Source organism: Corvus kubaryi, unplaced genomic scaffold (assembly GCF_017639235.1).
Source record: "Corvus kubaryi isolate FWS band 111438036 unplaced genomic scaffold, C.kubaryi_AGA036_p1.0 split3-131, whole genome shotgun sequence".
In the NCBI taxonomy this organism is placed as follows: Eukaryota; Metazoa; Chordata; class Aves; order Passeriformes; family Corvidae; genus Corvus; species Corvus kubaryi.
In genome coordinates, this window is record NW_024582083.1 from 2,036,926 (window position 1) to 2,061,162 (window position 24,237).

The 24,237-nt window shown below is 39.3% G+C and overlaps 1 protein-coding gene across 2 annotated transcripts in view; it reads right to left on the bottom strand.

Moving 5' to 3' along the window:
* SH3RF1 (SH3 domain containing ring finger 1) overlaps positions 1-22,428 on the bottom strand; it is an 84,103-nt gene extending 61,675 nt beyond the window's left edge. Inside the window, exons 1-2 of one of the 2 annotated variants that reach the window (XM_042015004.1) lie at positions 22,312-22,428; positions 20,520-21,008 (exon numbers count right to left, since the gene is read on the bottom strand). In XM_042015004.1, the coding sequence (XP_041870938.1) occupies positions 20,520-20,906 (387 nt within the window). In that variant the 5' untranslated portion in view covers positions 20,907-21,008; positions 22,312-22,428. Of the gene's footprint in view, positions 1-20,519; positions 21,009-21,990; positions 22,277-22,311 lie in introns of those variants that run through there. The other variant, XM_042015005.1, reaches the window with a different exon arrangement.
* Between the last annotated feature and the right edge of the window lie 1,809 nt (positions 22,429-24,237).

Genomic DNA, 24,237 nt, shown 5'->3' on the forward strand with positions numbered 1-24,237 from the left:
CAACTCGACCCAAGCCTACAAAGAGTTAGAAAAACTCTGCATCTTACCAAGCATACCCTCTTGCAATACAGAAATGTTTCAAATTCACATACTGTTATATTTTCATATGGCTGGGCTGGGCTGGGCTGGGGAGCAACCTTGACCACAGGAACCTGAACTGAAAGAATACTTCCAGATTTGGTCTAAAGCACTGATGCGAGCTCATCTCTTTCAGCAAATTCAGTTGTGACCGATTCTTTGTACCCATCATAGTATGCTTATTTTGCCTTTCTTGTAAAAAGTATTAATCCATTAGCAAAGAAAAAAAAAAACCAGCCTGATAAGTAGAAACTAAAAAAAGGGCCTTAGCTGTGGATAAACAGAACTAAGTTATACAACCACCACTAAGGAGTTTGTTGAATATAGCACTGGACAAAGATTGACTTTGCTTAGTATTTCTCTTTCCACCTGCTCATAAAACAAAAGCAGGCAATTTTTTCATTAAAGAGATATCTAATTTCATTACATAACGATTTGCAATCGCATGATTTTCAATACATGTATTTGAGCTTACCACAGCAAAGGATACTGGAGATGGTTATACATCTACATTGGTTTCTCAAATAGTAAACGAACACAAGAATACAGCACCGTATAAAGACCCCAACCACCATGTGTAGCACTAAAAAGGTCTCTGCACTTCATAAAACCAAGTAATGCATGAAAACCGCCAATATCATAGGAAACAGAACAGTATAGGACAGATAATGCATTGAGAGATACCTTGTGTATGTAACACTGGCTGAACACAATCAATATGTATGAATACAATGATTACTAAATGTAGTAGTATACTGATGATGTTGCTGTGCCTCCATTTTCACATACAGGCTGAAGTGAAAACAACTTCCTAGTACAACCTGTTATTTGTTCCAAAGGAAATTACTGTCATCCTACCCCTGAAAACTTGTTATTTTCACAGCTTGCTACACTTATTGCAATGGACAGTAGGATAAGCTACTCTGGTAAGAAACTTTAGCAGAGAAGTTAAAAACAAGTGAGTGGTATGTAAAATGCACTGTGACTACAGAAGACAGCCTTGTGAATCAGATTCAATCTCTCTTTGATCCACTCAAATGTACTTGTTGAGAACTACAGGCCTCAACTCCCCATCCACTGGAAACAGGATCTAAATGGCCATCCAATTCACTGAATATATTTTAGGAAGTATTTTTGTATCATAATATAATCTTTTCACTAAGGGCTCAGACTTCAATGGCAAGGAAAAAAACACCCAAAAAAAAGTGAAACTTATAAAAGATTATTTATTGTCACTCTTCTCCACAAAAACTTACGAATATTTGCATCACCTCTTTTATAAAGAAATATAACTTGCCATGAGTTATCACCAAGCAAATGACTACTAAGAAACTAAAAAAATGCTTATTTGATAATAACTTATTTGCCTTTTCCACAGTTGTTTACAGAATGTGTACACTGAAACTAATTTTCAGTATCTTCACTTCACTTATACACTTATAGAAAACAAGAAATACTGATTTTGCCACAATGGAAATTAGTACTTTATACTTCACCACTACTAAAAAAGTTATACATTTTTAATAGCCATGTTTAAGTTATGTATTAAGACATAATAAAGACCTAAAATCTTGAAGGATCCAGTGGCTCTTGCCTTATTTATGCCACTGAAGACTACACTTAAACCTATTTTACAGCCTTCCCCATCTACGCATTAATTTACAAATAAGACCAATCCATTCAAGATGAAGGCAGCAATTTGCCTGGTCAATCACTGCCACACCCCAAAATAATTTAGGGGCAGGAACTACAGAATAGCTCATTGCTCCTGTCCCAGTAATTTCCAAAATAGTCTGTGAGTTGGAATTATTACTAAAAGAAGCAATTTCTACAGTAACCTGGAATCCTAAGATCTCCCTGTCTGACGCATCAGGTTTTCATAAAAGAAAGATTTCTCCCCCACATCCGTCAACGAATATTTAATCTCACATTATTTTATACTATATGGTATTGAGTTTTAAAAGGTTTATAGAAAAACAATCTTAAATCAATTTTGAGTATTGAAACAACAAATTATTTTTGAATATAAACACAATACTGAAAGTAAATATAAGCTATCTTAAAAAAAGATATGATGGTACAGGAACTCCAAGTGCCACATGGCACTTTCTTGTTCATCCAGCCAGCATGCTGACAGCTCTTTCCCGTCCACCTTCTCTTTGAGTTAATGAAATAGACTGATCTTCACCTGAGAAATCCAGGTTAATCTAAATACTGATGGTCATTCATTAAAATTTGTTTTCTTAAAATTGTGCCCTCTAAGGCCACTGATATGCTTTTTAAGAAGCAAGAAAGATAAAAAGCTCAAAATTTTAAAACCCCCACAAAAATAATTTTCTTACTGTGAGTTAAATCCTGCTTAACATACCAGGAATTTCGGAAACATTTAACCTACAATTATTATTCAGTCTACAGATGATCCTTAACTATGGCTAAAGACTTTTGTGCCTGATTAACAATTTCACTTTTTACTTACTTTATATCTATTTCAACTCTACTATATCATAATTTTATGATATAATAAATAATAATTGGCACTTATAATGCTCACCACATTGAGCATTTAAAGCAATTCCACCTTTGAGAAATTAAGGTGGAAAAAACATCCTTCATGCTGATTTGGAGGCATCTGTTGCAAAGTAATACTAAATGTAGCTGATCTTCTTGAATCAGAGATGCATACTAGCCCTGGTAGTTGTTTTACTCCCTGTTCATTTTCTACTGACCTTTCACAATAGACTCAAATAACTTCTTCTTCTTCTGGCATGGCCTGCACAAGACTAGAGATGACTTAAAATTCTTCAGCCTGTAGCTGGGTGGATAGTGCCCACTTTCCACAGCCAAGAGCTGAAGAGTCTACAGTCCCACACACTGCGAATAAAAGGTCTATGTATTTTGGGAAGTACTCAAGACACTGAAACACTTGGCAGGGATTTTTTGCTGTTGTTATTTTAAGTGACTGTCCTATTTTAAGGGGAGTTTTTTGTTTTTGAAGAAAAGATAACTTTTGAAGGAATCCTCAACATAACCATTTCCCTCTAGAGAGGATTTCATACTGTGAATACCAGTGAACTAGTCCTCTGCAATTCAGAATTAGTTCACTCATCTGCAGAGAGGAAGGATTTCGGACACTTGCTATTTTTCAGAGGCACCTATGAGCTACCTGCAGTGGGTCCCTTTGGAATATGTCATTGGGAAACCAAAATCACAGCTCATGTACATGATCAAAGCTGCAGTATCTAGTATCCTAACAGCCAAGTCTTTGCCAGTCTAGCAAAAGACCATAAGAATATAAACACAACTGGGTTAGAAAGAAAAAAATTGATGCTGCCCAACCAACAGTAAAAACAGGCTTCTGCAGAAGAGTGTTATGAGATACATACACTTCCTGCTGCAAAAAATATGCCTAAAATTAGTTTTAGGAACTTAGCATTTAAATTAAGATCTCTCACCAATAATTGTCATGGAAAGCACACTGAATTTCAACAAGAGCAAGTTGTGAGGCAAAGATTCCGTTAATAAACCTTATCATTAAATCTACTATGATTAAGTCTACACTCACAAAGGCTACTGCTTATTAACAGATCTTTCTCATCTCAGCAACATATTAGCTTAAGAGATAGATGAATAGCTTATTTTTACTGTTAAAATGCTGGAGGTTACAATTAGTTTTTGACAGTGACAGCAGTTCTGATGTGCCTTGGTGGCACATTTCATTGCCGTGTTATCGTTACAAAGTGGAAAATCCAAACTCTAAAAGCACACACAGGAAAACGCTGGTGGATATGCTTAGCATTTAACAGTCTTGTCTGTTCAAGGATGATTCACTTCAGAGAAGTTTCCAACACAATGTCACTTAGAATTTCTCCTAATTTTGCCAGCCTTGGACTCAGCAACATCCAAAGCAGAGCAGTGATGTAAGCTAGACTCCAGTGTTTTGGGTTCCATCTCCAGCCAAGAACAGACTGGGTCATACACTGATAATGACCCTGGCAGCACTCTCCTCTGCTTCCAGAGCACTGCCAATACTAATGAAACAAAACTAGACTCAAGAGGTTTCTTAGAAACTTTGTGTTAATACTGCCTGGCTGGAACTGTCTCTAATGCTTGTACTAATTATCCCTGAGTAGATTAGCCCAGAGAGTGCCAAGCCAGTCCAGCAGTCCTTTCTGTGCACACTCTGCTGGGTGATTGTATTTCCAAACTAAAAATTATATTAAATGGTTCATACCAACAAAAATTGCAACAAAGCCATGAGTTTAAAAATTATTATAGCTGCAATAAGACAATCATCACTGATGCACCCTGATTAAGAGATTAAAAATACATAAACTCAAGCAATACATAAAAGTAATTCACATAAGTAAAAAATAATCAAGTGATAAATAAAAAAGTAGTTTTATTTTTAAAAGGTAAGCAGTAAAATACACACATGAAAACCCTAGTTTTCCATTTTATTTGAAATATTGCACAGAGTAAATGAAGAATGTGCAAAGAGAACAAAGGGATGGTTTCTACACGCCAGTAGTTCAGCTTTCTAGTGCCAACATTTTATATGGTCCATTACAGGCCCTTTTGTTCCCACATCTGCATGCATCAAGTAGAACAGTTATTCTACATCTAGAGCCATGATCAGTACTTGTACTTCTCAATAATACTACATTTGTAGAGCCTCAGTTGTTCTCTCTCCTTGGAGGTGGAAGATTGAGGTTCTACTTTACTTTTTTAAAAAAGAAAGAAAGTAATATTACACTGCTCAGTGATTCTTCTCAAATACGGATTTACTACGTAAACTTTCAAACACTTTGTGCTGTAACATAAAGCATAAAAAATTAATCTTTTTTTTTCCTTTTTCTACCACCTAGAAAGAACATACTCGAATAGGAAAAAGGCTAGATACAATGTGCAAAGTCATATGAAAAACTGAAGTCCACATATATCTCAGTGTACTTTGATATTATAAGGGAATAACAGTAAACTAGAATTACTGCTTTTGTTATTTTTTCCTTCAAATTCAATAGCAGGCATATAATCCCCACAGGATCACAGAGATACAGCACACCTGAAACATAATATTCAAAGTTATGTATGCTTCTAAAGCTGTCATTTTAAAAGCAATTTAACTTGTGAAATAAAACCCCTGAATTTATGATTTGCCAAATATTTGTTTCTTTCAAAACAATAATGCTCCAACTTCTGAAAGTACATCCCAAGAGATACTATTTTCTCATTAAAAACAGAAGTCAGAAATAAACAATTTTCTCCTAAATTAATCTCAGCTTTACATGAGGAAAATGAGAAAAGAAACATCACAGCTAAGCCAACATAAACAACAAATGTTGTGTTCCCCATCTGATAGTCAAAAAGTAAAGGAAAACCACACTTTGAGCTATGGTTAATTAAGTACTTTCTAGACAAAATATGCAATCAGAATTATTTTATCTCATCAAATTATTCACTGTGGATACAACCAAGGAGATTAAGAAAAGAAAAAAAAGAAAAAGAGGTTCTATTTCCATAAAAAGCATCGTTCATACCTGCAATACATGATTCAACATGGCATGAGATCTAACCACCAAACCACAGACGTCTTGGCGTGTATTTCTGCTAACCTCTACTAGAGCACTGAAAGCGATGACAAAACAATTGTCTGGCTCAATGACCCAAGCACTCGCCTGGGATGTGAACAGTTGGGTTTTAATCCTTTTTCCAGTGAATATTTTATTTTCACAGAGTGGAACAACTTCAGTTGTTCCCCTTTACAAAGTGGGCCAAAAGTCTACATGATTAAGCCACTACAGTCACTGGTACCAATCTTCACAGTACATTAAATAGTGAACCAAAGGCCGACTTACCCTAATTAAGGTGATTCACTTAAGGCAGATTTAATGCATAGTGACAAAATGACAAAACAGAAAAAACATGGGACTTCCGTATCCAGTACAATTTTTTTCAATGCCTTTTGAAAACATTGCATGCAAAGACAAAGAAAAATCAGAGAGATAAAGTACTTGCTAGAGTATTTGCTAGATACTAGATAACAAATACTAGAGTACTTGCTAGCTCTCAATCAAAACAGCTACACAACATTCCTGGGTCCTTGCTGACTCATCTTCATTAGAAAGACAAAATGAAATTCAAAATAGTATTTACCAAGAATAGTCATAAAATCATGATTTTATCCAAAACTAACATGACCAAGAAAGAGCACCCATATATACTTTGCAATTTGTTGGTGCTATCAGAAATTACTGCGCTCCCTAGAGTGTTGTCTGTTGCCTTGATGGTTCATGCAAAGCTCTGATGCATTTCTTCCCTCTTGTTAACCCTCTCTCAAAAATTCCATATTTCTTCAGGCACGCATCAATGATCCAGCTCTGGTATTTATCGTCAGTTTTACCAGTCTTTATAGAGTAGTCTTGCTGTTCCAGACTTATTCTGATTGGTGCATTTAGAAGCAGCTTTATTGCTTCAGCTACCAAAGGAACACTAAGACCAATGTTCCTCTAATGAAGGATATCTACTGCACTTACTGATTTTTACCAGATCTGTTTTTATGGAAGCCATTAACACTCCCCTGTATTCCAACAGAATATTTTCCAATGTATATTTTAATAGCAAAGTTCAAAACTGCTATTTTATTTCTATAGCTACAAAATCCTGAAAAATATAAACACAGTGACTGTTTACCTAAGACCACTTTGGACAGATTTCATCCATTAAATTTTATATGCTGAACAGACGAAAGAAATATGCAAAAAGTATTCTTGTTTCAAAACACAGCACAAATCAAATGCTATTTCATCCACCAAGTACCACTACCTTCTCCAAAAACAAAGCACAGTTTGGCATCTAATGGTATGTTCAGCCTAAACTTCAGTAATTGGAATCCACACCCAAAACCAGAGTTCTGCGGTACTGACAAAGCCCCAACAATTTGGTACCAAGTTTGGTCTACTTTTACAAAAGCAAATGGTTTTTCTTAAGTTAAAAAAGCCACACTCTCACAAAAATTTCAATGCCTCTACCTCTTTCCCAAAAAACAAAACATACGGTAAGAAAATGCATCTCCGTTTTTAAATATAATAATGCATTTAAGTCTAGAAAACTAGTGCATAACCTGATTTTGGTTTATATGAAATCTTAAAAATTCTTACTAATGTTCTAGCTTTGAGCACCACAGTTATTTGACTTCCCAAGAACTAGTGCTGTTCCCAGGAAGATGTGGGGTGCTAACCTGACGTGGCAAGTAGCAGTAGTTGGAAGAGAGAGCACGATAATTTCCTAAACGAAACTGCAGCCAGTGTCCAGATCTGAGGGTGAAGTTACCTGTTTAAGCACAAAGATGATTTCTCCAACATCACAAGGTATCTTATGCAAACAAAACTGAATTTCTGAAAGCAACTACTTTAAGGTTTGCTTGAAACACACAATGTGGAACACTAGAATACTTTGTTTTCCATTTACCATAGGTGAGACTATGCTGTGGTTACTGCATACTGGGCTGAAAGGGTTTTCGAGCTGTAAGACATGCCTAACTAAAATGACCAAGTTAGTGTATGGTTTGATTCAGATAAACTATCTTGAACTTCAGTCTGGCTATGTGCAACCGGGCTCCAATCTGACTTAGATCTTCACTTAGATACTTAAGTAAAGCAGCACTGAAATCCCTTGTAAGAAGATGAAAAATTTCATACATGCAGAGGTTTCTTCCAAGAACTGTACCTCTGAATATTTTAAGTCCATATCCTTCCATGACTGCAAGTACAAAACTGTCTCTAAAATAACTTTATTTCTTTTTTAACCATTTCTAATATAAGCTCTTACTTGTGAACTGAGCAGTACACTTCAGACAAAAATATACACCCACCTAGGCAACCACAGCCTACAAACCCCAAGAAAACAGGCACAAACTTCATGAACCAATCTATCTCAGTAACTCATGTAACTCCCAACAACATCAAAAAATAAGGAACTGTGTGGTAGAGCCTAACTGCAGACATTTCAAAATCTCTGAAAGGAATAAGGATGCCACATTACATAAAATTTTACTCCGAGAATATTTTAAAAATGGCACTTTTTACGTAAATTTCTGATTGCTGCAGGGAAAAAAAGGAATAAGCACTTCCTGACAGTTGAGCTGGTTTAACTCATACCCCCTTCTTTCTTGGATTCCTTTAGTGCAAACTCAGAAAATCTGAAACAAGTATTAAACTTAAAAAAACCCCTCTCCCTATCAATCACTACATATACAATTATGAATATTTCTTATTTAACTGTGTAAGACATAGCATTTAATATTTTATTTTTAAATAAAAAACCCACACTACCTTTGTACAGACTGCAGAGAATAATCAGTTTCTCTTCTATGCCATTTAAAATAAATTTTGATGTCTTTCATGCTACCATTAAATGGTAGCGTGATAAAAAAAAATAGAAAGCATAAATGACATCAGTTCCCTGTGGCAAGCAACACAATTCTGAATTGAATATATGAAAAAGTATCATTTCCTGAGAAAAGAGCATAAACCCACAACAGGAGCTGAAGTCAGAAATAAGTTTTCCTTGACACTTATGTTTCGTTCTGGGTTCAGAGGTTTTGGTACAAGAAGATAAACTTTATTGAAATTGTAAACTACTTTGGGAACCCGTTTCCAGAAACAGCCCACTATTCTATTTCGGCACTGAAAAACCAATTCCCTTATTAGTGAAAGTAAAAGCAAACACAAATCCCCATTACAGAACAAAAATAATGTATTTTGAAAAGATAGTTCTGGAAAGATAGTTCTCCTTTTAACAGTATTACACAAAGGTGAGCTGCTCCAACAGAACAAAAACATACTGAAAATATTCCATTGTTTTGCTTGGAGAACATGTACCATAAAATCCATTCTTCTTATCATCACGACTGAATTCAAAAGAATAGATTGTGACCATGCTCTGTAAGGCTAGCATGATGTTTAAATCCTTATTTTTAGTTATTACTAACTGAAGGAAAAGACAGAAGACTGAGGAAACATGGAAGCAAGATGAAAGAAAATGCCACCAAATCAAAATAGTCACAGATTATGTTTATTTTTTCTTCCTTCTTTGATAATATTTTTCAATTTTCCAGCAATTCCTAGGACACTAGCCCCCCTTTTCCTATATTCTTTTTGAGTTCATTGAACGAAATATTAGAATTTGTATCTTTACTGGTTCTGTAAGAACAATGAGAATACATTATTAGTAATGAAACAGACATTTTCAGAATTCTGTGAAGAATCTCAAAGTGCTTGAGAGATATGCCAGAAGTAATCCTCAAAGTCCTGAATGGAAGTTCTTCAACCATTTTGGAACTGTACTAGTCTAAATGTCACATAATACATGACACACTATTACAAAATAAACAATGACAAATAAAATACACAGTGTTCAAATACACACATACTGAAGGAAATGAGATAGCATGTGAGTCAACACACTTAAATTTCTTTCTCACCTCTTGTCTAGCCAACACCTCCATAGCAACTTTTCTATTTTGATGCTCTCCAAAACCTTCCTCAAACATCAAGCTACCTCTTCAACTTGCTCCTGCAGCACTTCCCCCTCACCAAGTCTCTAATTCAATTCCAGTGAGCTAAGAGTCATTTGCTTGATCCCATTTCCTCTGTAATATTTTATCTAATTAGTCTATTGCTATGTTCCAAGCCTACTACCACAGTTCATTTTTTCTCAACACCACTATCCCTCTTCCTTCCTTATTACTTGACCATTTGAGTCTTTATCACCCCTCAGTACTGAAATTTCTCCACTTTTCAGCCATCTCCTCCCAGAGGCCTTCTCCCACCCTTTCAATGAGATAAGTGATTGCTTTCATGCCTCAAGGCTAGCTCAGCTCTTCTGCCACCCCCTCCAAACAGAGGGTCACACTTTCCATCTCCTTCCTGGACCTGGTTTGAATCTTACATTGGAACAAGTTCCCCAGGCAAGTGGTGGAATCACCATCCCTGGAAGTGTTCAAAAAACAAGTAGATGTGGCACTTCATGATATGGTTTAGTGGTCATAGTGATATTCAGTCAAAAGTTTGACTTGATGACCTTGGAGGACTTTTCCAACATTAATGATTCTATGATCCACTTCCTCTGTTCCTCCTCTGGTGCTGTGTGAACATGTCTGGCAGGAATCCTCATGTTAGGCTGAATTCTTCCACTGTATACTGCCTTTTTTAAATTCCTCCAACTCCACTACTTCAGGAGCTATGCTCAGGAGACAAACACAGCTTAGGCTCAGTAGTGTTAGAAGAGCCAAAACTGAACAGAAGCAATATGCAGACTGCAGTGGTGGCCAAGGACACATTATCAGCATAATGTTCTTTGTGTTCTTTAAATTCTGGTCCATAGACTCCTGATTGCCTGAAAGATTTTCAAAAATAGCTTGTGAAACAACCACAAGGAGATCTTAATTTGCATATGCACAATGGCAAGGAAACAAACTGTTATTTTTATCTACCTCATTCTATATTTAAAATTTAACCTAATTTTATTGGGTTGCAAACCAGGAATTAATGCATTTTTTAAAAAACCCTTTATTCACTCTTCTTCCCCCCAAACAAAGTGATAGTCATTTCAACTTTTTCCTCAAGTTGTAAGTTCTGTGGTAGTGTATATAGCGAATGGAAATTCAGATCAGCATTTCCCAATTTTAAGATCTGTCTTCTGAAAGATTATCTATTCATCTGCTTATTGACTATCCCTGCCCTGCTTAGTCCCAAGACCTAAGAGGATTACAGAACCTGGTGGCAAGGCTGAAGGCTTGTTAACTTAATAAGGCTGTGGATTTAAAACTGTGTTAAATTAAACAGGTTTTGAAAATGGCTTAAGTCTGCTAGTGTGGATAAGATTTAAGAGTCTCCCCTCTTTATCTAGCTCATGAGAAAGACCATGTGAGATAGAAGGGCACTGGTACACATGAACAAGTGAAGGTCCATGAGACACTGATTTTTTAGCAAGCTCGGCTTCAGAATAAAAGCTTCTGCGCTACTCAGGGGCACATTACCACAGTGCAGTGAACTCAACTTCACTGGATTTGTTTAAAGTAACCTTCTAGAACAGCTATGCCCTATATATGCCAACTCAGATCGTCATCTGATTATCTTTGACTATTTTTCATTTTAACACTTTTTAAAGTCAGAAGTGCTTCATTCTTACACATTTTTCTTGAATATAAGTAAAATAGAGACTATAACCTAAAGGGCTAAGATAGCATACCAATAAAGAATAATTGAAGAGACGTTTCAAATTATTCAGTATTGATGTTCTGCCACCTCCATGCAAGTAAGACTACATTCCTTCTCCTGAGTTCAGCAGCTTGAAAGTCTGGTGGAAATGAGTACTTTTGTCTTTAAACAGAGCTTTTTAAAAGCTTGTCTTGTAGAACTGTGGTTCACACAAGGTAAAACAGTGGTTCAGCTCTTTAAAAAGCTTTCAGTGCACATGTATATTTTGAAAGCTTAGATGCTGAGAAGAGGAAGTCAAGAGAGGTAATATACACAAGCATAGTTATCTTTCTGCAACACTAATGCAATGAAATAAAATCAGTTTTATTAACAAAGAAATGCTAAAGACTGAGGAGCACTTCAAGAGTTACAAAGTCCAACAGGACACTTGATGCCGGGCTTATCTTCTGAGCAGCACTGGCATCAATCCTTCACTTTAGAGAGAAGGAGAATGATATCTATATTAATATTTAAACAACACTGAAATGCTTACCTTTGATCAAAATGAATTTATGATTAATAGCGTACTTCCCAGCTAGAAACTATAAAATTATACTTTGCACGCTTACAGAATATAAAAATGGACTATCTATATTTGGCTCTGAAAAATCAAGGAAGATAGAAAGAACAACTAAAGACCAGAATAGAGCTTTTAGTTTAATAAAAAAAAAAAAGCAAACCAAAAAACAAAAAAAAAACCACCACACCAAAAAAAAACCAACCAAACAAAAAAACCCAACAGAAATTTACACCATATTAAAAAAATTAGGTGTGGAAGGTCGAGCATATCAGCAATATTTCAAACAGAATTACTGGGCGAGAGGGATGGCGCACAAGAGAATCTTGTCCTCATTTGTAGGAGATCAAACACACTCTTGCAGGTTCTGGCTTTTTAACACTTGAAAATTTAAGTGCTTATGGTGGGGGGGGGGGGGGGGGGCAGACGGGATTAATCAAGAGCCAAATAAGATAGGAACAAAGACCTAGACAAGAAAATACTTAAAATTTTGAAGTGTTTATACTCTTACACTACAAAAACTTAACTTTGGACAATAAATCACATACTTGAATGCCACAAGAGTAAAATGAGAGTTACAGCCCTAAGCCTATAAGGGTACAGTGAGTTGCTCACATACACCACAGTTGACTTTCATGAACATAGCAGCCTGAGACTCTGAGAAACTTTGGGAACAGTGTCTGTAAATGAAACATTGACTTCTGTGTTTCACTTTTCCTACAACTGGAGAATCCAAACCTGTAGGTTTCCAGGAAACATTGAATGATATTTTAAACATATGTAAATAAACATCCCATGCCTAAAGAATTCTTCGCTTTGGAGTGATTTCCCTTATCTCCAGAGCATCCTTCTGAGTCTCAAAGATCTCCTGATGTTTTAGAGGATGCAAATATGAAAACAGACTTAACCAACTGCCTCTGTGCTGACCAGCTCGGGTTCTGCACCCAAACTGCATGGCAACTCCGGCAATCTCCAAGAGAAAGGGATACGTGACATGCACAGTACAGCAAGGCTCTAACCAGAATGAGTCTCAGTGTTCAGTCTGACAGTCAGAGGACAGTGCTGTCATCTTCCCCTCTATACCTAAGAAAGATAAGGAGTGCAGAAAAGAGCACTTGGATGTGTGACTCTCCCACCTCAGGGCCACTTGCTTTCTAAAATTAATCCAGCTCACCTCAAAGCAGCAATTCTCAGTCAAAAAAAAAACAACCTGCTCTCCAAAAAGACTTTGATTTGATTTGGTGACGTGAAAAGAAAAGCAAAGAATTTGATCTAGTTCAACTGACCCAAGAATTCACTGCTGATTTTCCAAGATGAGTTTTTCTGTCTAACACAGAGGGATCTGACAGGAAATGAGCTTTAACAGATGCACACTTTTCTTCTGTGAAGGCAGTAACGAAGTGTATGCATGAACAGGGCTGACCAGATGATATTTCAGCTTTAATTACTGAGACACATTCTTGCCCACACTAGGATGAGGATATAGTAAATGATTTAAAGGAGAAGAAAAAGAAAAAAGGAAGAAAAACCCCAAGAGGGGGGCAATACAGTAATATTAACTTCTACTTTATGCTCTTCATGTATTTGGCAGATCTTAGTCATATATACTACAAGACTGTACATAGTCCACATACTTCAATAGAAAATTTTCTTTCTTATTGTTTATTTTTTGTTCCTTATGTCTGACACAGTCAAGGACAAATGGGACACAAGAGGTAAGAAAATTGTATGTTTTCTTTTTCTTGGAAGTAGTACAGTAAGATCAGAGGCAGGAGAACGTTTGAATAAAGGACAATGGAGCCAAAGAAAAGACCAAGGAAGGTGTTAGGCGTATCATATGGAGAAGGCCAAATGCACTGCATGGGGAAGTTCACCAAAAGAAAGACAAACAACTGATCATAACAAGTTTCCAGTTTTATTATCACAGCTGCAGTTTAAGGCTTTTTGTTTTCTACAGTTCCTGTCCATGCACTAAACACTGAAGTTCCATTAAAAACCATTTCACTCAATTAAAGGAGGGGAGAAGAAGGATTTCTAGCTGACCCCATCTCAACCAGCCCCTTCAGCTCTCCATACCATACTTGATTCCTATTAAGCCACTGAACGCATTGCAGAAAGCCAGACACTATGCACAGAGAAACACAGCAACAGCACTACTGACTGACTTTTCTAACCAGATCCTGGATCCCTTATGTAAAGCAATTTTACTGGTATTTGATTTTTGTGGTAATATGAGACAAAATTCAAGGACTTTTATTCTCTCTAAAAAAAACTGCTTCCCTTCACAAGCCCATTAAAAGTAAGAGCTTGAGACTTTTTACGCAGAAGTTAAAATTTTCTGAATGATCAAAGCTTTTTGAGTACAGCAATAACCTGCAACTCACTGGCCACATTAAAGTGGAGGAAAAAAAGACACCATTTTATTTCATCTAGGGGGTTTTAAACAAATCTACATAAATGGAGGAATATTAATTGGAAAATGAAGGGAAATAGAGACACCCCTCTTCCACATGAAGACAAAGCAACTATACAACAGTATCTTCCACTAATACACCAAAAAACAACAAAAAAGCTTGTAAACAAATTTAAAAGGGATTTCAGATTTCAGTATCACATGTAAATAATGTAGACTTCTTTTTTAGTTTATAGATCAGTTTACTTCAAAACCTAATTGTTTTTTTAAAAAAAGGGATTACACTAGTTTGGCAGCTATTTTATCAAGCAGATTAATGTTAATTGGCAGGTTCAAGATAGCTATGCAGGTTTGAAGTATGGAATTAAGCATTTCTGTATTACCAACACAATTCACATTAGATATGCTCTTCTTATTCTTTTCAAAACACACGTAAATCTACACAACAGTGTGCCAGTCCCATGCAGATTTCCCTAGCTGAAGGGTGGACTACCACTTCCACAGATGTTTCAAGTGTCTGGCTTTTCCTCACTGACGTACTCATGTGATTTTCTATTAAACATCCAAACAAAATTAAATCCTCTTAACAACATGACACTAAGCATTGCACCATCTTTGGGACAGGAAATGGATTATGAACAGTTCTCCAGTAATGTGGAAGTCAATGATTTAACAGCAGGATATACTGACCTCAACGGAGACTGTAGAACCATTGTAAAACACCCATGGACACGTCCAAAATTAAAAAAAACGTCAATGCCTGCCCTGGAGAGTATACAGTCTAAATAGTGAGTCAAACAAAGAAAGTACTATCAGTCATATCTGCAGATGAGAAACAGAGGCACAAAGAGCTTTGAGTGATTCTGTGCAAGGTCATAAAGGATGTTTGTAGCAAAGCCAGGAACTGAGCCCGGAAGCTCTCAATCCTAGCCCAATGCCTTTAGATACAGAGACAGTTCTTCCTTTTGCTTATCCTCCTTCTCTATCTAATTATTACGTCTGAAAGGGAACACATTAACATCATGAGAGTCAGTCTACTTTCCTTTTATATTTATGATCTCCATTAAATTTTCTCTAGTTTCACATAAGATACGAGAGTGTTACACAGAAGTAATTAAAATTGTACAAGCAATTGTAAACATAAAAGCAGAATCTGATACCTCCACAAGCATGAAATGAAACAAAAGCATGCACATATGATTTACAAAGACTTCACAAAATATTTTCTAATGATCACTCCAGAACATGAATAGTTGTCTACCTCCAGATTCTCAAATGTTACTTGGGAACTTCCCCCCCATTCCTTCTTCTTTCCCCAGATTTATATGTTGAGCATGATTCCACATGTATGGAATATCCTTTCGGTTGGGGCGGTCAGCTAAAAATCAGGTACCATTAAGTATGATGGCACGATTCTCCAGCCTACCATCACAAATAACAACATGGAACTAACTGCATTACCCACTGTTTTTTGCATATTTCTACAACTACTTTTTCCCTTAAATGGGTATACTTTACAATCTGATCTATTATAACAATGCGAACCTCCTCTAAGAACATCCCTCCAGCAGACCTTTACTGATACATTTTTATGTACTATTTTATTCCACTAACTCTTGTTCCAAGATGATTTAAACATCTGTTCCAATCTACGCCTGCTGCTATGCTTGGTGATCCCCATATTTATTTACAATAATGTAATAAAGTTATTGATCTATGAATGCACTTTTTCAGTCCTATTCTTATTTTCTAGCCTAAGAGGTTTCTTTTGATATCTAAGTTCTGCCAGGATCTCCATAGGCCAGCAAGTGCCATGACTACAAAAGCAGCAGTTGTTTTGGCTCCTCTCAGTTTTTTGCAACCTGCTCAACAGTCAAACAGTGAGAGCTGCACTCTGAGCTCTCTTCTCCAGGGTGGTTAGGATGAAAGAAAACTGACTGCTTACACCATCCATTGAGTCTGACAGAGAAGCCCAACCTGCTTAAGTCCACACAGATCAGAAGGTGGCCCACTGTCCCTACTGCCCCAAGATATGTGGCAAGGTCAAACACCATGGCTACAGGAAAACCTGGCTCCATTTATTTTCCTTTCTAGCATTCAGCAGTTCCCAGGAAAGCCTACTGGATCACAAATGACCACTGCTGCAGCAGTATGGATACGGGAACTTAAAATTTTACTACTGCTTTCCTTGTTAAACAAACATGAAGATGGATGCACGGGTTTACACGACACAGCAAAACTACTAAGCATTAGCAGAAACTCATAGAACAATCTCCTGTTAGTGGGTTTTTCTTTCCTCCACAGTATAAAAGAATTTATCTCAAACAACTCAGATGCTCAGATACTAGTGGCTCTAGCCCCCTTTAACACCTAAAGGAGCATTTTCCCATAGCCTGTAACGATTGTTTACCCTCTCATTTCAAGTCGACTTCACCAAGAATGGTATCTCCAGAGGTTTCTAGGGCTTTCCAGAATAAAAAACAACAAAAAAGGGAAAAGCTTTAGGATTTTCACATTGCACTGTATCTTGATAAGATACAGTGAATCTTGATACGATTTTCCACTGACATACAGTGTAATATACTCAAATTACACCATCAATTCTCATTCACCAAAAGCACTAACTCTATTAGGAATGGCCAACTTTTCATGCTTTTCTTTTATTAATGGAGATCATTTGAATTCTTCTGTTAGCTCTTCCTGCCTACATTTGGTCCAGAAAACATCTGAAAATCTTATTACAAAATGTTTTCAACAATGATAAGGTTTCAGACTATTTAGATAACTCTCTTCTAGGTTCTGTGGAAAAGATAGCCCTAGCTTCAGAAATTTGAACTATAAACAAACCAGAGGGAGAATTCGTATGTCTCAGGCAAATACAAATTCAAAGGAAAAGTTAAAAGTGGATCATCTTAAATCTATCTAGGAGAGAACAGCTCTCCAACATCTAGCAACTCAGGCACACAGCTACATTTAAGACTCCTGCAATATGCATACCCTTGTAAAAGCGCCATAAGGAACTTCAGATAATTCTTGTTTGACATACTCAGGGTAAATGAAAAATTAATAACATGAGCATAAACATAAAAGGATGGACCCTAACATTTTTGAATGCTCTTTTAAAAGAAACAAGGCTCATGCGATCATGCAGTCTCTCAAGAGCCCTCACTAACTTGCTCCTGATGACCAGTCCCAAGCAGATTTGACAGTAGGCTGTGGCTCTTACAGCTTCTCTAAGCTGTCAACCTAGCTGAAGGTTTTCACTTGAAAAAAAAGGAGAAAAGCATTAAATCAGCATCCATACCAGAGAGGAAGCTGCAGTATGTGTATAACTATTTTATTTGTTCTCCCAGGCAAGCTGGCTGCCTAGAACAGAATTGCTGGGCAGACAGCAAACACAAGTTTTCCATCAAGTACAGCAGGATGCTGCTGCCTTTGTCCAGCCTGTACCAGGGAAAGGCACAGAAGGCTTTATACATCAAAACAGCAGGGGAACAAAATAGATTAAGAACTTGCACAGAGAAACTGTCGTTACAGCAGTGAAAGCTTACAGAGGTTACAGAAAGAAATAGGGTTACTGTAGTGGCAGAGACACTAGGCACAAGATTTGTTAATCCCCACCACCCACCCAGCTTCATTAGTTTTAAGACTCAAGGAGCCATTTGTTTATTTATTGCCATGTGTCACCACATACATGCAGAGAACACAATATACTGTGCAATAACAGGGCTGGCCACTCCACAGTCATTTATACAGTTCAGGAAATCATGCTGCAGTACATGCTGTATTAACCTTTTCTGAAAATTATGGCATTCTCTGAAAGGGCATTTATGAGCTTAGTATTACTTCAGTGTATAAGCAGAATGTTTATGACTTGACAGCCTCCATCCACATTCACTTCATTTAACATAACAGCAACTTTCATTTACTAATTCCCCTTCAGCAAAATTAGTTTAGGAAATCTGACTCTGCCACTCATCTAGAAACAGATTTTCCTCTTCAATTCCCAGAGAGGAACTGTATTTGCAAGCATCTTTATGCTAGAGTTAGCAAAACAAATAGGGCATTCACTTCAACACTGTCCATTAAAGTGGCATTTTGCTTTCTGGACTTTTTTTTTCAAAACCACTTTTCATATATAAAATGAAAAAGTAGTTCATATCTCCACCTTCCTGAAGTCGGTTCACGTTCTTAAAAGTACTGGCTTCCTAGTAAAAAAGGCTCTGGACAAAGTGGACAAATTATGAGATCATCATCTTTCCCTGTCTCCCAAAGGAAAGAAGGCAGAAGAATGCCTGTGAAACTCCAAAACCAAAGATGGAATAAAACTTCTTGTAAAACACTGAAAACCATCACTAATATACACTGGGTATCAGTTAATTGCAGGAGGAATGCATATGGTCACAGTTTTAATGACACACAGTACAGCAGAACCAATAAGCTGAAGCAACCTTCCATGCGTTATCACTCTCTACTCTGAGCAACATCTGGAAATGCAAATGCTGCAAAACAGGATATTATAGAACATTAAAAAAAGAGAGAGAATATTCCATATTAAAGTTATTTTGTCTAATAAGGCTTTAAGAAAGTCTGAAGTACAGTCCTTAATGTACAGTGCTACACCGGAAACCTTTTTGGAGGAGAAGCAGTCTCCGAAAATACCCCGTTATGTACAAAGGTCGACACAAAAATATATAAACAAATCATAACAGTTTTTGTTTTAAGAGCATTTGCAAATGCAAGGTATCATGATAAACACCTTCAAGTTCTGCAGTAGACCAGATTGGTTTTGATACTGCTGATGCATCTTTGCAGTACTTTTTAAGGATTCTACGTTCTCACCAAAGAACGTGAAAACTCACCAAAAACACAAAAACAAACCACTAACAGAAAACCCCCACAGATCACCTTCTCTTCTTACCCATTAATATAGATACAAAATAAAACTCATTAGCAGGAAGTAGGTTGATAATTATAATTCCTATATTCTAAAGTAAAGAATCTAACGAGATCTCTAGCAAGTAGAGAAAGCAGTATCACCTAATGGAAAACTGGATTTAAAATCCTTATGTAAACTTAAGAGGTGTATCAAAGATCTTTTGGAGAGATTCCAATCATGTTAAGTACAACTGAGGAAAATCAGTGTTAGGCTTCTTTCCCTAGGTAAGTAAACTAAATAATTCAGATACACTTTAAAATAAAGACAAGTTCTGCCAAGAACAGGTTCAAGTCCTCTTCTTGGAACTCCTTAAGACATTTCATAAAAATCAAATAAACTCCACAAGACAGAGACCACCTAAACCATTCAGAAACTTCACTTCAAACACAGGAACTCAAATATGCACGCATCACAAATTGGGCAGCAAAACCTTTCAGAGAAGCTGTCCTGCTTTGTCGTTCAATAAAACAGAGGTCTGCCATCTCAAAAAATTACATTTCCTGACATAGCTTCTAGAATGAATATGAATAATGAATAAATTAGGCTAGTGAGTCTTGATTATAAGTTTTGACAGAATCTACAGGTTGCACAGCTCTTAGGAAGGAATTAGAGTATAGAAAGAAGGCAATGTCTTCCCATCATGGTACATAGATCTTCCAAATCCCCTAGAAAAAATACTTGAGGAAAAACTAATTAAAGAAATGATGAGGACTGAGAGTGCAAATAATTTAGCAGATTGCAGGAATTCAAAAATTTCTTTTTGAAGGAAAGAAAGTAAAAATGTAGGTACTTAGAAGCCAGTGGCAAAACTTCTCCGCTCATGTTTAACACTTGTTATGTCTAACTCAAAGGAAATTTACTGATTGTAAGAATCATTTCAGAAAGTGCATGAGCCAAAATGAAATCTCTAGTCTTACAGCTGACAAACTAAAAACAATTTCAAATGCTCTTCACAAGATCTCTATCCTTAACAATAACTTAAGCTTTCCACGTAAGTTACGTTGCTCTATTTGACTGTCTTTTAATAGGACAGTTAAGGATTTCTTCTTGCCTCAAAAACTGAGAGTTTTAATAAGGAAGCATTATTAGTATCTACATAACATGAAACCAACACTGATAGGAACACTGATGTGCTTTGCTAGTAATCTACAGCAATTCTCAAAATCACATTGTTTTGGTGTATTAACTATCTGACTGCCCTTATCCTGAAGCAGAGGCCATCAACTGTTTTGAAATGGTGCAGGAAAATAAAGGAATGCAACAAAATACTGTCACCACGTGGTACTGTCCAGACAAACCGGGACAGGTACTTACCCTAACAGGAGGGCTCCGTGCTTGCACCCTTTGCTGCTGTCCAACTTGGGAGCTCTGCAGGTCCTTTGATCCGCAATTAGCTACAGTGTTGATGGGGACCCTTAAAGCATTTGTGCCAGCAGTCCCACTGCCAGCGCTGGGTTTTCGAGGCCTCTGTTTGATGCCATCCAGTAGTCTGACAAGCAAAATATTACTGGGGAGTTCATCAACACTGCAGTCCACTAAAGTCCTGCACTCTGGACATCGAAGCTCACTGCGAGAGCTCACAATGCCCAGCAGGCAGCGTTTACAAAACGTGTGTTGGCAAGGCAAGACTTTTGCAGAAGCATCAAGGCGTTCTAAGCAAACAGGACACTCCAACAGATCCAGCAAAGCCGATTCATCCATTTTCCTTGTATTACTTAATGAAAAAACAAATCTTAGCAGAATTTGTGTGTTTTGAGCACTGCAAGGGTATCATGTTACATCCATTCCTCTTCTGACCGTGCTCTAAAATTTTTTGAGGGAAAAAGGCGTTAATAAGCTGGAAAAAGAGTCATCAAGACCATTTTATGATGATGTTCATACAAAGAGCAAAATAAGAGACCACTAGACTAATTCAGTAGATATTTTCAATAAATGGAACATGAATATAGCAATAGCAATCCACATTAATGTATCTATTTATTTAAAATATTTTAACAACTGCTAACAGCTAAGGTTTTTAAATTCAAGTCCCCATAAATTTCAGTCTGAGTGATTTTCTCAAATTATTCCAGAACAAAGAGCTATCCCCAGTACAGCAGTATAATAAAGCTTACTTTTCAGAGTTCTTAATACATCAGTCTCTCTGAACATTTGAGATTAGCCTTTGTTCACAACAAGAAGATGGCAAAGGTAACTACAACGGGGTCCAAGACCACAGAGCCTACACCAACAGGTCATAGGAAGGGGAATTACATTTATGCCAACACTAAGCCAACAGTGGAGCACATTTCTACCTTTTCTATGAAAAGTACTGCAGCACATTACACAGCTCAGCCTTGAAAACAGCCTCCAGCTCACAAGGCTTTTAAGCTTACCACAAGCCTGACAAGGAGGCTCATTACAGTGCCGCCTTTAAGAAGCGCTTCAAAAACTATCGCGAAGTGATTTACAGCAGGAAGTGCTACTGCCATATCGTTAGGACAACACGAGCGCTGCGTATGCAGCCACAGAGGCAGGGGCGAGCCTCCAGCCAGCTCCAGTCTACGCAGCGAGGGGCTGGGAAAAGGGAGGGGGCTAAAAAACAAACACCACTTAAGAGCCCCCCTAAAAAAAAAAAAAAAAAGCATTCTGCGAGAAGTCACACCAGGATGCTTCACGGGCAGAAAAAGGCTTGTTGAGCTCGGTACTGCCCAGCACCGGGCGAAGTTGAGCGCCTCCCCCCAGCCTCCGCAGCCGCCTGCGGGAGCGGCTCCCCCAGCTCCCTGGGCGCTCGTCCCGCACCTACCTGCTCTCGGGCTCCGCGCCCGGACCGCCTCCCCGATTCACTGCTTTATATTCCCCTGCTCCCCGGGGGAACAGCGACCCGCAGGCGGGCGGACGCCGCGCAGGGGTCCCTGCGGGGACACGGGGCGAGCGGGGACGGCTCCCCGGAAGGCGGGGGCGGGCGGGGGGCACGGCGCTGTCACCCCGCCCCAAGGCGCTGGGCAGAGAGAGGGAGGGGTCGGGCCCGCGGCCCCTCCGCCGCACCGAGCCACCCCTCGGGGGGCGCGGGGGTCCCCGGGGAGCTCGAGCGCCGCCCCCTCCCCGTCCCTCACCCAGCTCTCACCGTGTGGCCGCGCCGCCCCCGCTTTGTTCCCGTGAGGAGCCGCCGCCGCCGCCACCGCCGGCCCCACCGGTGCCTCTCCCGCCGCGGCAGCGCCGAGACTCCCGTGCCCTCCCCGCCCGCCGCGCAGGGGCTGCTGACGCGAGGGGCGGCACCGCCCCGCCCGGCACCGCCCCGCCGAGGGGCCGCGGGCAGGGAGCGGGGGCGGGCCCGGCGGGTCCCCAGCGGCAGCACCGCCCCTCGCGGGCGGGGACAGGGCGCGGGGCCGCCTCGTCCTCCCCGTCAACCCCATCTCGCTGCGTGCCGCGGGCGGTGACTGGGGCGGTGGGAGAGCACAGGCGGCTTCCTGGGACAGAAGGAGCAGGCGCTTTCCCCTCCGGCTTGTGCGTTGGGGGCAGCCCGGACAGGCACCTGGGGCTGCCGCCGACTGCGTGGGGGCGGTGGCGAACGAGGAAGAGGGAGGGAGGGGGCGAGCGAGGGTGGGTGGTCAGTCGCTCGCTCGCAGGGCTGCCTCCGCTCGCTGTCTGTGGTAAGTCATACCCGGAGCGCCGGCCTGCGGCTGGCAGGCCCTACAGAAGGAGGAGCCGGGGTGCCCGGAGTCCGTGGGGGCCCGCCCAAGGAGACTGCTCATGCTGGGCGGGCTTGTGCGGGGCGAGGGACCCTCCCCGAGCCTCCCCCGGCTGTGCGCTCTCAGCTCCTGGCGTCTCGGTGGGACGCGGTGAGGCCGCGGCGTTTCCCGCTCCGGGGGGGTCAGGCACTGCCGTGCTGGGCACGGGCAGGGGAGGAGACGGGGATGCCGTGTCACGTCTATCGCTGCCCTCGGGTGCGGCTCTGCTCCCTCGGGCCCTTGCAGCACGCTTGTGGTGAGGTCGAGTGCAGCCTGTCTATGGGCATGGTTAGTGCTGGACTTGGCAGTGCTGGATTAACAGTTGGACTCGCTGATCTTAGAGGTCTGTTCCAATCTAAATGGTTCTGTGACAGGACTGCTTAATTAAATAAATGATGCCAGAAAATTGGTGAGTGCCTCTCTTCACACACACACAACCACATATCTCTGTGTTCAGATGATGCTCTTGGTTTTGGGGTGTTTTGTGTGAAATACTTCTCCACAAGACTGTGGGAATGAAGGGGAAATTAAACCCTAATGTACATACAAATTACCATAAAACAAAAAGAAATTAAAGCCCGCTCTTTTAAAATCAGATGAGACCCCTTGTCTATGGGTGATGAAAAAGCTAGACAAATGTTTAAGATCCAGTTATTAATCTTGTCAACTGCAACTCAAAAAGGAAGCAATCCAAAAGCTTGTGTGTAATTCTAGCTTTCAAGTTGACCTGAAGAAATGGTGTGAAACTAAGTCAGGGGAGATTTAGATTGGATATTAGGGAAAGTTTCTTCCCCAGGAGGGTGGTTGGGCACTGGAACAGGCTCCTTAGGGAAGTCATCACAGCACAAGTGTGTCTGAGTTCAAGTAGCATTTGGACAAGACTCTCAGTCTCGTGGTGTGATTCTTGGGGCTGGCTGTCCTGTGCAAGGTCAGGAGCTGAACTTGATGATCCTTGTGGATCCCTTCCAATTCAGGATATTCTATAACTTTAAATTTGCTGTCATCCTTACTGAATTCTGTGTATATATAAAAAGCTGCATTTTTTTTCTCTTCCTTTTTCACGCATGGATTGTGTAGGTTTGGATAAGCTGATAGAGTGACAGGCTTTTCTGTCATACTTTCTGGATATGCTAACTTGGTTGTTTCCAATGGCAATGATATTCTCTGATTATTAGGATTTCCAAGTAAGTGCTCACTCACACTGAATGCATCTCTAATCTTTTAATTTTTACTATTTTTCAGTTGTTGTAGTAGTGGAAATATTGAAGCTGCTAAATATGTAAAGTTCGTTAAGAAATAAGGTTTCCTCCCCCATGAATTCT